Source organism: Gopherus flavomarginatus, chromosome 4 (genome assembly GCF_025201925.1).
Source record: "Gopherus flavomarginatus isolate rGopFla2 chromosome 4, rGopFla2.mat.asm, whole genome shotgun sequence".
NCBI lineage: Eukaryota > Metazoa > Chordata > Testudines > Testudinidae > Gopherus > Gopherus flavomarginatus.
This window is the reverse complement of record NC_066620.1, coordinates 75,038,462-75,054,974: the sequence shown is the minus strand read 5'-3', so window position 1 is coordinate 75,054,974 and position 16,513 is coordinate 75,038,462. Positions and strand designations below refer to the sequence as shown.

General features: G+C 37.0%; 1 protein-coding gene across 1 annotated transcript in view; it reads right to left on the bottom strand.

The window, feature by feature from the left end:
• Positions 1-16,513, bottom strand: part of ADSS2 (adenylosuccinate synthase 2) — a 61,265-nt gene that overhangs the window by 26,101 nt on the left and 18,651 nt on the right. The window contains 4 exon segments of the mRNA XM_050950400.1: positions 733-799; positions 5,900-5,950; positions 6,825-6,893; positions 8,632-8,734. Of these exon segments, the coding sequence (XP_050806357.1) occupies positions 733-799; positions 5,900-5,950; positions 6,825-6,893; positions 8,632-8,734 (290 nt within the window).

The window sequence follows — 16,513 nt, the reverse complement described above, 5'->3', positions numbered from 1 at the left end:
AGTGGCTTATGTGCAGTGAGATTGTCTCAGTGCATCTCCCTGAGCACAAGTGTCCACTTCATGAAGTCAGTCATGTATGATACCTCTTACTAGCAGCAACAGCAAAAGTTAATTACTCATTCATCCATATAGACAAACCTTCCATATCCTGGCTGAAATATATTGGCACTTTAGAAATTCACATAATATATTTATTTTCATTTGCAGATATACGTTACGTTGTTCATTCAGCCAGCTGCTTCCATCCATGATTAGGTTGTAAGTTTTAAAATTCATAAAAAAAGCTCAAATAGAACAGAGATAGCAGGTGGCATATAATGCACAGCATGAACATTCATGTTTCATGTGCACTTCTGAACAAGGCAAAATTAGTCAAAGTTACTTCAGTTCTGCTGGTCTTCATAGTATCTCAGATTTTTCAGCCCTTGAGACAACAGTACTGAAAGATATGTCTCTTCCTACCGAGCCAGTTTATGTTCTGGGAAGTGTCAGCTGATTTGTCCCTTTCTGTACCAAAAATATTGTGGTATGACCATACTTTAAGAATGTGATCCTATTATTTGTCATTGATGGGACACATATTAAAATAGGTCTAAAAATGAACTCTAGAATACTTCATGCTACTTTATCATTATTTTATTGTCATTAGGGTTGTCAAGCTTTGAACACTGGATTTTTTTTGTTTTAAACTTAATACTCCAATATTTTAAAACACAAAAGAAAATTACATACTTCTTTCCTGCTTGCTCTTGTCTTTGTTGTTCTTGAATGCCATCAGCAGCCTGATGAAAGTCAAATACTAAGGAAATAAAAGAAAAACCCTTAAAATGCAAATTTGGACAAGACTACATGTGCAACAATTTGAAACTGAAATTAATGATATACATATGATTTTTTCTCAATTTCTTTTGAGTGCAGATTAACATGGGGAAAATAATCCTATATTGGTTAGGTAACGTAAGCCATTCTATTAAAGTGTTTTATGTTCGTTATCAGAGATGGTCTCTCACAGCTAGCTAAGGATCAACAGTGCTTTTTTTCCCCTATATGGAGAACAACATGGTGAACTCCAAATAAGAGGCATACTGTAAAGTTTGGAGCCTTCTTCCTTTTTGTAAGTTACATGTTCTATTTTGAATGGTCTTTAATATAAAAAAAAAAAAAGCTTCTGAAGCATCTAACAAGTCTGAAATTCTTTTAGTGTTCTAATTGCCAAATACTGTACCACAAAGCTGCATATGCTTTAAAAAGACTTTCAGAGAGTAATTAACATTCTTTCCAATTTTATACTGGCCCGAAGGAGGAGGGAAAATACACTATACAACCCAACAAACCTAGCAAAAGAGATTTAGTGACAAGTTATATGGCCAAAAAACAAGTGAGACATTTTAACTAGGGCTGTCAAGCGATTGAAAAAATCAATCATGATTAATCACACTCTGTTAAATAATAGAATACCATTTATTTTAAATATTTTTGAATATTTACTACATATTCAAATATATTCATTTTAATTACAACACAGAATACAAAGTGTACAGTACTTACTTTATATTGTTTTTACAGTGCAAATATTTGCAATAAAAAATGATTTTTCAATTCACCTCATAAAAAGTACTGTAGTACAATCTCTTTAGCATGAAAGTTGAAGTTACAGATGTCGAATCATGTACAAAAGAAACTGCATTCAAAAATAAATCGGTGTAAAACTTTAGAGCCTACAAGTCCACTTAGTCCTACTTTTTGGTCAGCCAATCAGACAAACAAGGTTGTTTACAATTTGAAGGAGATAATGCTACCTGCTTCTTGTTTACTATGTCACCTGAAAGTGAGAACAGGAGTTTGCATGGCACTGTTGTAGCTGGGATTGCAAGATATTTACGTGCCAGATGCACTAAAGATTCATATGTCCCTTCATGATTCAACCACCATTCCAGAAAACATGCTTCTGTGCTGTTGATGGGTTCTGCTTGATAACAATCCAAAGCAGTATGGACTGATTCATGTTCATTTTCCTCATCTGAGTCTAACGCCACCAGCAGAAGTTGGATTTTCTTTTTTGGTAGTCCTGTAGTTTCTGCATCAGAGTGTTGCTCTTTTAAGACTTCTAAAAGTATGCTCCACATCTAGTCCCTCTCAGATTTTGGACGGCACTTCAGATTCTTAAACCTTGGGTCAAGTGCTGTAGCTATATTTACAAATCTCACATCGGTACCTTCTTTGCATTTTGTCAAATCTGCCGTGAAAGTGTTCTTAAAATTAACATGTGCTGGGTCATCATCCAAGACTGCTATAACATGAAATATATGCAGAATGCAGGTAAAACAGAGCAGGAGACATACAATTCTCTTCCCCAAGGAGTACAGTCACAAATGTAATTGACTGATTACTTTTTTAACAAGCATCATCAGCTTGGAAGCATGTCCTCTGGAATGGTGGCCAAAGCATAGAAGGGGTATACAAATGTTTAGCATATCTGGCATGTAAATACCTTGCACTGTCGGCTACAACAGTGCCATGAGAGTACCTATTCTCACTTTCAGGTGACATTGTAAATAAGAAGTGGGCAGCATTATCTCTCGTAAACGTAAACGAATAAGTTTGTCTTAGCGATTGGCTGAACAAGAAGTAGGATTGAGTGGACTTGTAGGCTCTACAGTTTTACACTGTTTTCTTTTTGAGTGCAGTTATGTACCCAACAAAATCTGCATTTGTAAGTTACACTTTCACAATAAAGAGATTGCACTACAGTACATGTATGAGGTGAATTGAAAAATACTATTTATTTTTTCATTTTTACAGTGCTTAAATTTGTAAAAAAATATAAAGTGTGTGCGGTGCACTTTGTATTGTGTTGTAATTGAAATACATATTGAAAATGTAGAAAAACATCCAAAAATATTTAATAAGTTTCAAATGATATTTTATTATTATAAGTGCAATTAATCATGATTAATTTTAACAACAATTTTTTTAGTTAATCGTGAGAGTTACGAGTGATTGACAGCCCTAATTTTAAGCTTGTTGTAATTCATTGAGGGGAGAGCTCAAACCGCACAAACTATCTACCAGGAAGACATTTATTAACAGAAAAATGACTGGAGAGGGGGTGAATTTTGGACTAGTAAAGCCATCCCAGTAAAGATGAAGAATGTAGAAGAGTTTTACACAATTCAGCTGCAAATGTTTGGGAACAATACATTACTCCTAAAACAAAGAAAGAGAGCTTACTGAAAACACAGCTCATGCTAAGCCTTTCACATTTGCTTTGTATCTTGTTAAACAAACAAAACAAAAATAAAGTGGGAGGAAACTCATGCCAAATATAATTAAGGTACAGTACTGCAGCAGACTACCGGTCACCTGATATCACTGTGTAAGTTTATTTTTCTTAAAAACAATACATTCCTGAAGGTCCAGTAATGATTGCATTGGACCTGAAATCATCTACTCAATGCACACACAGGAAGGATAACAAAAAAACGGTCTCAGCTTTAATAAGTACTCTAGTCTTTCTACAATAAAAATTGCTTTTTTGGTATTCCTACCTCTTCCGCATAGTTTAAAAATGATCAAACTCCTTAGATTACCTCAAACAGTTAGAACCATTTTTTTTGAAGAAAATTATTTAGATTGGTTAAACTGCTTATACCACATTAAGGCATTATAATATTTTAAATTACAATACACAGAACATGAGTGGAGGGAAACAAGAGCCAGAAGGCTGGTCAATGGGTGAAAAGGTACCTATTACAGGGGAATCATCTAACACCTCCTGTCGAAATTTTTTAACTACCCATACTGTGCAAGTCCCTTTCCTGCAAGTTGGGCATAAGCTTTTACCTGAAGTCAACTAAAACTTATAGAAAAGTACACCTAGCTTTATGTTTTGTCTTTTAAACACTAACTCAACAGGTCTTTATGTCTCCAGGACAGCCATGGAATATGGCTAGTCTGATCTCCAGTTACAGGCTAGCAGGACAATTCAGAGGCCATGTATCAACGATCATGAGGCAAATCTACTATGCAAGCAAGCCTCCAGGCTGATTCCATTCAGAAAAGTTCAAAACATCCACACTAAGCAGACCAATTACTGATAATGGTAGTCAGCAACTGGTCTTTCTGAACTAGGATCTTGTCTACACAGGGGAAGTTAACTGGCACAGTTATTCCAGAATAACTCCCCGTGTAAACATTATTCTGGAATAAAAGTGATTTTATTCATTCCAGAACAATTACTCTGTTTTGTGAGCACAGTAGTCACTTTTTATCCAGACTACTGTCTGCACAGGAAGTATTCCAGAGTTTCTGTTGTGGAATAAACTTATTCCGCAATAGCTATGACTGTCAAGTTCCCTATGTAGACAGTGCCTAGGTCTCAATCATTTTCTTTTACATTAGTGAAATTTTTCAGTTCTTCTCCAGAGACACCCATTGTTGTGGAATATCAACACCTGGGGCGTGGCTACACTTGCAAATGTACAGCGCTGAGACTTAAACCAGCCTTCGGAGAACAGAGTAGGGAAAGCGCTGCAGTGTGTCCACACTGTCAGATTCAAGCGAACTGGCGTGGCCACATTAGCAGCTCTTGCAATGCCACAGAGAGCACTGCATTGTAGTAGCTATCCCAGCATGCACGTGGCTACAATGTGCTTTTCAAATGGGGGGAGGGGGAAGTGGAGTGTGACAGGGAGTGTGTTGTGTGTATGTGGGGGGAGAGAGTGTGGGTTTTGGGGGGGCTGAAAGCATGTCAGCATGCTGTCTTGTAAATTCAGACAGCAGCAGACCTCTCTCTCTCTCTCTCTCACACACACACACACACACACACACACACACACACACACACACACACACAATTCCACAGTAATGGTTGCTTTGTCTTGGAGCAGATAAGCATGCCCTCTGTCAGAAATGGAGCTTTGAAAGGGTATATCCACCTTCCTACAGCCGATTCCAAAACAATGACAAGAGTGGCTACTTGACTTAAGGGGCTTATGGGATGTTTCTGGAGGCTGATCAGAGTGCAATATTTACACTGACGATGGGGGGTTTCAGCTGAGGCGCAGCAAGCATTATGCTTCTTGTGGAGGTGGATTACCAGGGGCGCTAAAGCTGCAGGTGCTCTAACTGCCTTGCCAGTGTGGACAGGTCGTAAGTTAGGACGCCTGGGGTCGCTTTACTGCGCTCTAACTTGCAAGTGTAGCCAAGCCCTTGGTGAAATTCCCAGGGTACACATACCTATGGAGGTCTCTACATACATTCACTAAACTCTATTATATAGCTTTAGCCTTTAGACAGGTGCAGAAAGAACAAATGGTCAGAGAAGTCAGTAATTAAAAGGCCTCTAGCTTAAAGCATTTTTGGATGGTTGGGAAGACCACTCACTTTAAATCTGATTTTATCATGGGGACACTCTAAATCTGATTTCACTACAAGGTCTGTGGCCAAAAGGTTATAACTTGAAGTCACTGTTTAATTGGTGTTCGCCAGAAGCCCATGTGATCCTCGAGAGAAGCAAACTATAAGGCAAGGTTTCCTATGAAGAAGAGAACACAAATTCCATACTGAAATGAGAAATGAAGCCGTCAAGCATTCAAGTAACTTTTGAACTGCTTTCTGAGAAAACATGACATGCATTTAGAATCAGCTTAATGAGTCATCAGACTAAAATGTTTGAGTCTAGAGCGGTTCCACATTTTTAAAAATGAAAAAAAGGTAATATTAAAGAAGCTATAGTGCCTAACACAATCAAGCCCTGAACCCTGACTGGAACCTTTGGCCACTACAATAACGATACTAAAATACGATAAAATAAAATTGTCAGCTATTCAGTGCCTTTGAAAAGTCTGAGGAAATTCTTATGGGAATAATTAAAAATAGATACAGTGTGCCATCTTACCAATATGAGCTCTGTCGGAAATTATTAATCGTTTCTCCCAGCCTTCGAGTCCTTAAAAACAAGTGAAAACGTTTAAATTATATTTTGTATATCATTTTTCTTTTCATGATGGAATAAGCAAAACTTCTAAAAGACTAATTATAGATTTGAAAATGGAAGTCATTTAAAAGAAGTACCAAACTCAGTCACCGTTTTATTTCAGAAAAAGCAAACACAATTTTCAATTGTTAAGGTCTGACTTGAACCTACAAAGCCAGGAAATGCACACTGCCTATCAGAAGTTGAAACTTCTAGGCATTCTACATACACTAGGGAAATTTTTCAAGTTTCTCACTGTTGCTAAAACAAGCTCAGCTGTTCTGTTACCAATGTTAGAATTTTTTTCCTTCTGGATTTCTTTAAAATGGCTACAGAAGTTGGATAAATACATTTTCCATCAGGTTACTATCTGGCATTCCTATAATTGGCCATAAGTCCATTATTTGGCATTCAATTTAAAAAGTGTATTTTTAAGCCACTAAATTATAAATGATTGGCATCTCTATGCATTCTAGTATATTTATCAAACTGAAGCATATGTATTAACACTGTAAGAGTTATATGTATACTGATTATAGTAAGTGACTGCACACGAACAGCATCTTATTTTCAATATATTAAGTCTATGGTTTAAAACGGGTAATTTACATTTTAGAATGCATCTTTCTAGGAGGCTCTAAGGAGACTCCTGATAGGAGCTACAGGGACTAACAGAGCTCTGGGAGTCCCTGCAGGATTGCTGCCAGGAGTGAGCAAAGAGAGGAGCTCCAGTAGGACACAGCGATCTTGTTTCTCATAGCCTCTAGGCTAGGGATAGCACTGCTGGCTAGATCCCGGAAAGCACCAACCCTCCTTTTAAAGTAATACCTTGAAAGGCTGTTCTCACCTTTTCCTTTTTTTACATTTTTCTCTGCTTCTTCAAACAGTCCTGGCAAGTGAATCACCACACCATTTCCTAAAGGAAATCAGGAATACAAAGTTTAATGTATGATGCCAGACATGAAAAATTAGTTTCTTACAAATCCATGATTCATTTTTCTGCATATAGAATATTTTAAGACATACATTTCAAAAACTGTTCCATCATACTACTTTCATCCTTAGGAATTTAAGGTATAAGAGACTCTTTGATCTACAGCTAAAGTATTTGAGTCCCTAGCTGAATGCACTGAACTCCTCTAAATTGGAAATTTAATGTTCTTATTATATCAAGATGAAAAATAACTGCATTCCTGTCAGTCACACAGTGGTATTTCTCCTTCATCATCTCCAAAAATTAGTTAGTTTCATAGACTTACTTTTCATAGGACAATACAAGCTATTTTTTAAATATTCTTATGGTTTTTACAAGCCTTTATTTCTGTTTTCACTAGAGATATTGATATTTGAATATGTTACTCTCGCCCTGTGATGCAAAAACAAATAAAGCCAATGTTGTCACTGTGCTAGCAAAAAGAGAAATTGTATCAAGGAGTGAGATGAGGTTGCTCATAGTCACTCTTTCCTATTAGCAATTGGGATCACTGCACTTGCCTTTTTAGGGAACAGGTAAATAGTACATAACTGCTTTCAACTACCTAAAAGGGGGTTCCAAAGAGGATGGATCCAGACTGTTCTCAGTTGTAGCAGATGACAGAACAAGGAGTAATGGTCTCAAGTTGCAGTGTGGGAAGTTTAGGTTGGATATTTGGAAAAACTTTTTCACTCAGAGTGGTGAAGCACTGGAATGGGTTACCTAGGGAGGTGGTGGAATCTCCTTCCTTAGAGGTTTTTAAGGCCCGGCTTGACAAAGCCCTGGCTGGGATGATTTAGTTGGGAATTGGTCCTGCTTTGAGCAGAGGGTTGAACTAGATGACCTCCTGAGGTCCCTTCCAACCCTGATATTCTATCATTCTAACTGCAACAGTCACTAAGGAGTGCTGAAGTATATTGTTATGGAACAGCTTTCCCCTGCACAAAAAGTGAATAATCTTACGGTCATGCTAAGCTCAGTAGATCTGAAGTTGTTTTTAAACAGAGAATGCCTTCAGCACAGTAATACTCTCCTGAAAGACCAAGGGACTAGTCAGAGTCTCTCTCCCTCTATACATACATACTATATACACACACACACACACCTGAGTCACTAGTGCACTGGGGCAGAAAGACATCTGAAAGGGATCATATGGTAGCAGCTGTCTCTTTTGGGACCTGATGACCCTGGGCTCATGGCCCATGAATCCATGAAGAGAGGGGAAAAAAAAATATTACTTATAACCATTGAGGGGATTTTTTGGTGGTCATTCACTGAGGTTGAAGTGGAAGAGAGAAATGATGTGAAGGGATTCTGGAAGTGGGTAAAAATATAGGGAAAATGAGAAGGAGCTAAAGAAAGGAGAGAGATGAGCAGAGAGAGGTTACGGTGGTAGGAAAGATGAGAATAAAGCAACAGCAATAAAGCAAGTGAGAAAAAACTGACCAGAGTCCAAATTTCAAAACTGAGTGAGGACAATGCAGTGAGGCTGCAAAGACCCTCTGGGCCCAGTGCCCTAGTCCTTCTGAGCAAGGGGAGAAAAAGGGTGAGGAGGAGCAGGAAGTTCCTGACTTGCCATGCCCTGAGCTGTAGTGGATATTGATGGCTTCAAGGATAGAATTCCAACAGTCTGGACTTGTATTAGTGTTAAAATTGCGATTTTGGAAAATGCCATACTTACCAATGAATGCAATGACTTTTGGATTGATGATCCCACTGGGTAAGAGATGAAAATCATATTCCACGGAATCTACAACAACAGTATGCCCAGCATTGTTGCCTCCCTGCAAAATCAGACATTGATTTATCACCTCCATTATGACTGAAGATCAGCAAGTATGGAGAACTGGAGTTTGGGCTGACTTGGTTCCCCTCTCAAAATTTGCAGCTCCCATGTGTGTGTTATAAATAGGAGGAAGCCCAAGGAGGGAGTCTAAGTAAACCATCATGATTAATTTGACAATTTCAACAGCTGTTCTTTTTCTATACCTGATTTTGACACTTACATGATTACTTTAAAAAAAAAAAACCATGTGTTTCCCCCCCCCCACACACACTCCAATTATCCAAAAAGCTTTTGGATCAGATTTATAAAAGTACAGTCTAAAAGGCAAGTCACCATGTCCACAATAGAAGCATAAATACTCTAGAAGTAGTGATAATACACAACTGTTCTTTGCAACTTTGACGTCACATATAAATAGCTCTGTTGAATCCAAAAATTCTGCTATAAATGTGTATGCACATTGCTGTAGATACTTAGTTAAGTCTTTGAAACTGCAACGTGAATGGAGATGAGGCTACAAAAAACATCATTAGCATGGTTATACTTCAAGTTTTCTTAAAATCCTCAAGGTGGACCAGTCCAGCAATCTAACATGTGAGTGCTCACAATTTGTATTCTGAGCTCTGTCCCATGTCTATTTTTCTGACCAATGCTCAGCATGCATAACCTAGCCAAGCACATTTCCTCAGCCATAAGGGACATCCTGCCTTTCAAGGTGAAGAGAACAGAGCTGTTAAGGGGTGGGGATCAAGGACAAATCAAAACATGATCTTCCTGAGGAACAGATGGCCTGTTTACATAGAACGAATTGGTATGTGATAGTCTTGCCTCTTTCCACTACCAGGAGGGAGGGTGAAACTTTAAAAGAAAAAAACAGTATTAAAAAGGGTTTATGAATTGGGAAATATGACTAGAAAACCAAAACGGAAGTCTGAGTCTTAAAGATGTTTTGGGTACATTCAGCACCACAAATTATGCAGAATGGCTACATTTCACTTGGCAGCATTTTACCTTCTAATCCCAAAACCAGATTTGCGTCACGCATTTTACTTCTTTCATTCATACAGAAGACTGAAACTAGTTAGCTACATCAGGAAGTATTCTCCAATACTATTCAGACCACAAAATTAGTCATCTGAAACTTTAAAAAACCCTAACAAATAAATCTTTGTTTTTCTGATGAATACTGCAAGCTTATCCACCTTAATGTGTGATGCAACAAATCCCAAAGAATTCACTTAAAAGCTATTCATTGGAAATCCTTGATAACATGGCACTAGGATAAATCCTAACCAGCCAAATCTTCTAGGTTGAACATGTGCTTATATTTTGTACCAGATATGGGGAATAAAGAATCAATGCAGATTTATCTTTAAATCAGCAAAATGTTGGCCAAAATATACAGCAATTTTTTATTTAGTTTGCATCTGTTCTTGGTCCTAAATATGTTGGAATAACTGACATGGCTATAAATGGGCAGAACACATTTAAGAGAAAAGACACTCTAGTAAGAGTGTGCTTATTAAGAAGTTATCATCACGTCATTTATTCTATTTTAAAATGTCACATAACAGAATATCTGAATAGTTGTTTTAACAGAACCAAGAATTAAATTTTAAAAAAGATATTTCTGATGGAAAAAAATGTTAGGCCTGCCGTTTTCCTAAATTGACACTGACATCTCTCTCTACCATTTTGGCAGATACGCGATATAGTGTATCAAATAACTCATAAAACAGAAGGAAAAAAAGGCATTTTAAAATATATAAATAATGCATCAGTTTTTCTGGTCTTCAAAAGCTTCCCCCCCACCCTTGCTTTTTACATAAAAATTCAGGTCTTGTCTACTGTTTTGGCTTTGGCTTTGGCTTATTGAGGAGCCCCAAAAACTACAGTGCAGGTGATACTTGACAAATTGAAATAAATTACTTTTGTTTATACTGTATTCTCAATTAAGTATTAACTAGATAAAAACACGCAATGCCCTACAAACAACTAAAATAAAAGGATTTTTTACTACCGCCTCTTCAATCATTCAAAATGGAGCACATTTTACCTGGATATCTTTGAGACAGAACTTTGGACACTATGATTGCATTTTTTCCAAAGTAATTCTGTAGAATAGAAACTCTTCAAATTGCTCTAATTTAACAGAAATCTAGTGGATTATATATTATATATTGCAGTTTTGTAAAGCAACTACAAATTTATTTTTTTTGGTGAGATCCAGAATATTTTGAGCTGCCAGCTGTTTCTGTAGTAAAATTTAACACTTATCCTCTTTAATAAGATGACCTGGAAGCATTTTATAGCACTTCTCATGTATAGAGAAGAATTCACGCTACTGCCTCTTAAAAAATAAAAAGCTATTCACACCAATCCCAAAGCACCCAATTAATTTATTTTGATTTTTACAAGGAGACCTCACCAGAAACATGGAAGACTAGAATTTCTATTGGTAATACTTCTCAGTTTAGAGCCCAAAACACCTTTCTCAAAAGCAAAATTATTTCAAGCTACTTTATGCTTCATGACAAAAGGAAAAAAGGCCAAACCAACAAATTTTACTGTACCAAGACTACTAATGATAAACATACTTTATTTTCTCATTACGCTTCTTTAACTGGAATATGGGACTTGGTTAAAGAACAGTTTTACATGTGGTTTTGATTTTTTCACGTACTTGAATTCCCCTCCTGCTTATTTTTGTGCAAACCTCTCCTAATTCAGTTAATGACTATTAAATTTATCTTTCCTTGCTCTAAGTGCTTTTTTATTGATAAAAAAAAACAGTAATAAAAAAACTGGGCAAGGCTGGGTGGACCTGGTAACGATCTTCAAATGTGTAAAGGACGGTTATAAAAAGGATGGTGATCAATTGTTCTCCATGTTCACTGAAGGTAGGACAAGAAGTAAGGGCTTAATCTGCAGCAAGGAAGATTTAGGTTAGATATTAAGAAAAACTTTCCAGCTATAAGGATAGTTAAGTACTGGAATAGATTTCCAAAGGAAGTTGTGGAATACCCGCAATTGGAGGTTTTTAAGAACAAATTCAAACATCTATCAGGGATGGTGTAGGTGTACTTGGTCCTGCCACAGCACAGGGGGCTGGGCTAAATGACCTCGAGGTCCCTTCCAGCCCTATACTTCTGTCATTATTTTTGTGGTTGTGCTGCCCCAAAAACTTTAGTCCTGTTAGCCAAAGTAGTAAGAGTCCAGAAACTACTTCTAAACCTGTGGAGTTTTTCGCTTGAGACCATTATGCCAATTTGGAATGGGCCAACTGTTTGTTTTTCTAAGATGACTTTAATGGCAGCCTATTAACATTTCAAAAGCTGATAGTCATCGATAATGAGTTTAAGCACCACCCAACAAAGTTGCATGTTATTATACACATTTTATATATTGTGCTACAAGTTCTGGCAATACTGAAGGAAAAAAAAAGCAGTTACAGTGATTTCTCCTTAGCTGTGCCAAGGAATCTGTGTGGACAAGAATAGAAACTTTCCTGATATTCCATTGTATTAGAGATTTGACGTATTTGAAAGAATATGCAGAACTAGTTGTGATTTTGTTTCTCTGTAGTTATTCAGATTACTGAGTAAGATATTTATGGATGCTGCTAAAGTCCCTTAGTAAGCAACATTTTTTATTTTTTGTTATTGAGGCTGTCATCATTGCAGAAGAGGACAGGGAAAAATAAAATAAGGTATTCCTCTTTTCCTCTTGTAAAAGGAAAAGTGGCATCTCTTTCTGATATCAGCAGAATGTCTTTAATCCTAAATCTGGACTCTGGCTTCACCCCTGTAATTTACCTCTCCCTCTGCTTTCTTGCTGTTGCAAGCAGGGACACTTTTGTTATTCTGTCCCACTGCTGTTCTGCCTGCATTCCTACTTCCCCTTGCTCCCAAACCCCCCTAGATTCTGATGGCAGAAGTAATCATTGTGATAATCTAGTCTGACCTCTTGTATAACACAGGCCACAACACTTCCCCAAAATAATTCCTATCTACAGTATATCTTTTAGAAAAACATCAAGATTTTTAAAAAATTAAAAAAATCTTGACTCCACCACAACTCTTGGTAAACTGTTCCAAGTCACCTCAACTTTCTCTTTGTTAAGATAAAAAGATTGAGCTCCTTTAATCTGTCACTATACAGGCTTATTTCTAATCCTTTAAATCATTCTAGTGGCTCTCCTCTGAACCCTCTACAATTTACTAACATTCTTCCTGAACTGTGGACATCAGAACTAGAAACCATATGCCAACAGCGGTCACACCAATGCCAAATAGAGAGATAAAATAACCTCTCTACTCCTACTCAAGATTCCTCTGTTTATGCATGAAAGGATCGTTATCAGTCTTTTTGACCACAGCTGAACATGTGCTCCCAGTGCAATGCTGATTATTCTCTATCACCCCCAAATCTTTTCAAAGTAACTGCTTCCCAAGAGAGAGTCCCCCATCCTATAAGTATGGCCTACATTCCTTGTTCCCAGATGTATTCATTTAATCATATTAAAACACACAGTTTGCTTGCTGCCAGCTCACCAAGTGATCCAGATTGCTCTGTATTGGTACCTGTCCTCTTCATTATTTAGCACTCTCAATTTTTGGGTCATCTGCAAACTTTATCAGTGGTGATTTTGTTTTCTTCCAGGTCATTGATGAAAATGTTATACAGTGTAGGGCCAAGAACTGATCCCTGTGAAACCCCAGCAGAACACACCCATTCTACTATGATTTCTCCATTTACAGTTACATTTGAAGACCTATCAGCCAGCTTTTAATTCATTTAATATGTATCACGTTAATTCTGCATTTTTCTAGTTTTTTAAAATCAAAATGTCATGTGGTACTAAGTCAAATGTCTTACAGAAATCTTAGTGTATTACATCAAGACTATTACTTTTATTAACCAAACTTGGAAGCTCGTTTAAAAAAAAATTTAAAGTTAGCGAGGATCTATTTTCCATAAACCTGTGCTGACTGGCATTATATTACTGTCCTTTAATTCTTTATTAAAGGAGTCCCGTATCAGCCATTCCATGATCTTGCCCAAAATAGGGGGCAGGCCGACAGAACTATAATTACCTATTCATCCTATTCACCCTTTTCAAATATTAGCACAACATAAGCTTTCTTCCAATCTTCTGGAACCTCATAAGTGTTCCAACATTTATTGAAAATTCACATAATAAATTCGGCAAGCTCCTCAGACAGCTGTTTTTAAACTCTTGGATGCAAGTTATCTGGATCTGATTATTTTAAAATGCCTAACTTTAGTAGCTGCTGTTTAATTTCCTCCTGAGATACTACTGGAATGTAAAGAGTGTTATCATCTGATATGGCTACATTATGTTATTTCCCAAATACAGAACAGAAATAGTTATTGAATGTTTCTGCCTTATTATGGATAATTCTACCATTTGCATCTAGTAATGTACCACTACTACTGTTAGGTTCCTTTTTGTTCCCAATATATTTTAAAAAAATCAAAAACCCTCCTTATTGTCCTCAGTTCAGCTGGCCATTGATTTCTCCTTCTGCCCCTTTGTTTTCCTTATCCATTTTTGACAATTCCAAGCTCCTAATTTATATTCATTACTATCAATTTCCCCTTTATTCCATTTTTTTTTAAAATAGCTGCCTTCACTTCCCCTCTAAACCAAAGTCAGTTTGTTTTTTAAACCAAGACAGCCTCCTTGGATTGTGGGTTTTTGAGTATCTAGTAAAGTGTTCCTAAACAATTCCCAATTATCATTCATATTTTTTCTGACTGAATTCTTCCTTCCAGCCTTTAATCCTCTCTTTCGAGTTAATAGTTGCAATGGCTGCCTCCGCTGTTGCTCATAGCTTCCAAAAGTGATACCAGAATATGACCAGGATCCTTGTTAATTTCACTGCTAGAAACAAGGATATGAAACAGAGGGGACGCATAGCTCAGTGGTATGAGCACTGGCCTGCTAAACCCAAGGTTGTGAATTCAACCCTTGAGGGGCCACTTAGGGATCTGGGGCAAAAATCAGTACTTGGTCCTGCTAGTGAAGGCAGGGGGCTGGACTCAATGACCTTTCAAGGTCCCTCCCAGTTCTAGGAGATAGGTATATCTCCTATTATTATTATAATAATGGTAGTGGAAACTGATAAGAATCTTGGTCATTTGCACTCTGCGGCAGCTTGTGGAAGCTGCCAGCAGCAATGCAGGCAGTGGAGCCCTCTGTCAAGTTTGGAAGAGCACTTATCAGCTCAACCTCTGTTGATAAATTACTTTTGCAACCATAAGTGCTAGAACTGTTAAAAGCTTAGATGCTGAAAAAGATGGCAGCCATCCAAGAAAGTTTTCTAATCATCCTGCAAGTGGATTTCTCAAGCCCTGGCTACCCAAGCTCTAAATATATACATATTATGTATACAGAAAAAGACACACACAGCTCAATTAACTTGATGGATATAGTGGAAGGAGTTGTTTTCTCTTCATGCAAGGGTGGACTGCTGGATTACTGGATATTATTTCTGACAGTTAGCAATATAATTTGATACATGGATTTAATTTTGTGATGTGCTCTGAAGAATTTAATGGGCAAACAATATTTAAATAACTATTAAGAAACTGCAGTGATTTTTTTTAAGCTAAAGATGGTATCTTACGCTATCAAATCATAGCACTCACTTAAAACATTCTTAAAGTCATTAAAATGTTGATGGAATTCCATTTTACAGAAAGCATAGGCATAATGTAATCAGTAGTCTATAGGCCTTAATTATTAGTTATTCCATCTACAATACTTTAATCAGAGATTGTAGTTGCAGGATGGTCAATACTGAAGATAAAAAGTGTTATTTCAACTCAACAACCTCAGTGTGCTTATATAGCTACATGAAACATAGTATGATCCCTGATCACTAGCTGATAATCCTGAAATATCCAAGTTATTCAACAAGTAGAGCAGTTAAGTACATGAACGTCTGATAAGAGGCATACCAATATTTAGACAAATTAACACAAAAATATTGCCAGAAAGAGACCATGGTATTCATAATACAGTATACTATCAGTTTAGCTAGTGCTATTCAGTTTCTAGAAACTTCTCCCTTTAAGTGGTTCCTTATGAAACATCAGTATTAGAATCATGCTGTTCTAACAGAAAATTCCTCAAAAGTAGATCCAAAGTTTTTGGAAGAACTAGTCTTTTCCCTATTTTATGGTCTTCTTGCTAAAACAGCATTATAGTGATAAGGATTTTAGATGAGCTCCCCACTCTGGGCACATACAGCGAGAATTCGTAAGATTTCTATAACTGAGATATACTGGACTTTATCTACTACAGACAGTCCCAGAACCTCTTCTGAAAAATATACATGGCAAATGTGTACAGAATTATTTACAGAATGCACAGAGGGAATATAAGAGATAGCTGTGCAGGTTGGAAGTGTTGAACATCTGGGGGCTATTTGATAAACATGCTACAGGAACACCCTTTGAGCAGAAAGCTTTGAAAGGTTCATGCCCTCCAGAATTAGCAGAATGGTCATGTTGCAAATTTTATCAGCTAACTTATTTTTTATTAGCAAACCCCAAGGTTCAACAATTTAAACTAGCAGCTACTATTGGCCACGATCTGATTCCTCAGTGTTGGAAGAGGATATTTTTCACAAAACACAGGAATGGTACAGTGAAACGATTAAGAAAGCAGCTTTTGAGAGTGTTACTTATGAAAGATTGGATAAAGTCTGAAAGAGTGGCCTAATTTTTCAATTTACTGGATTGACTG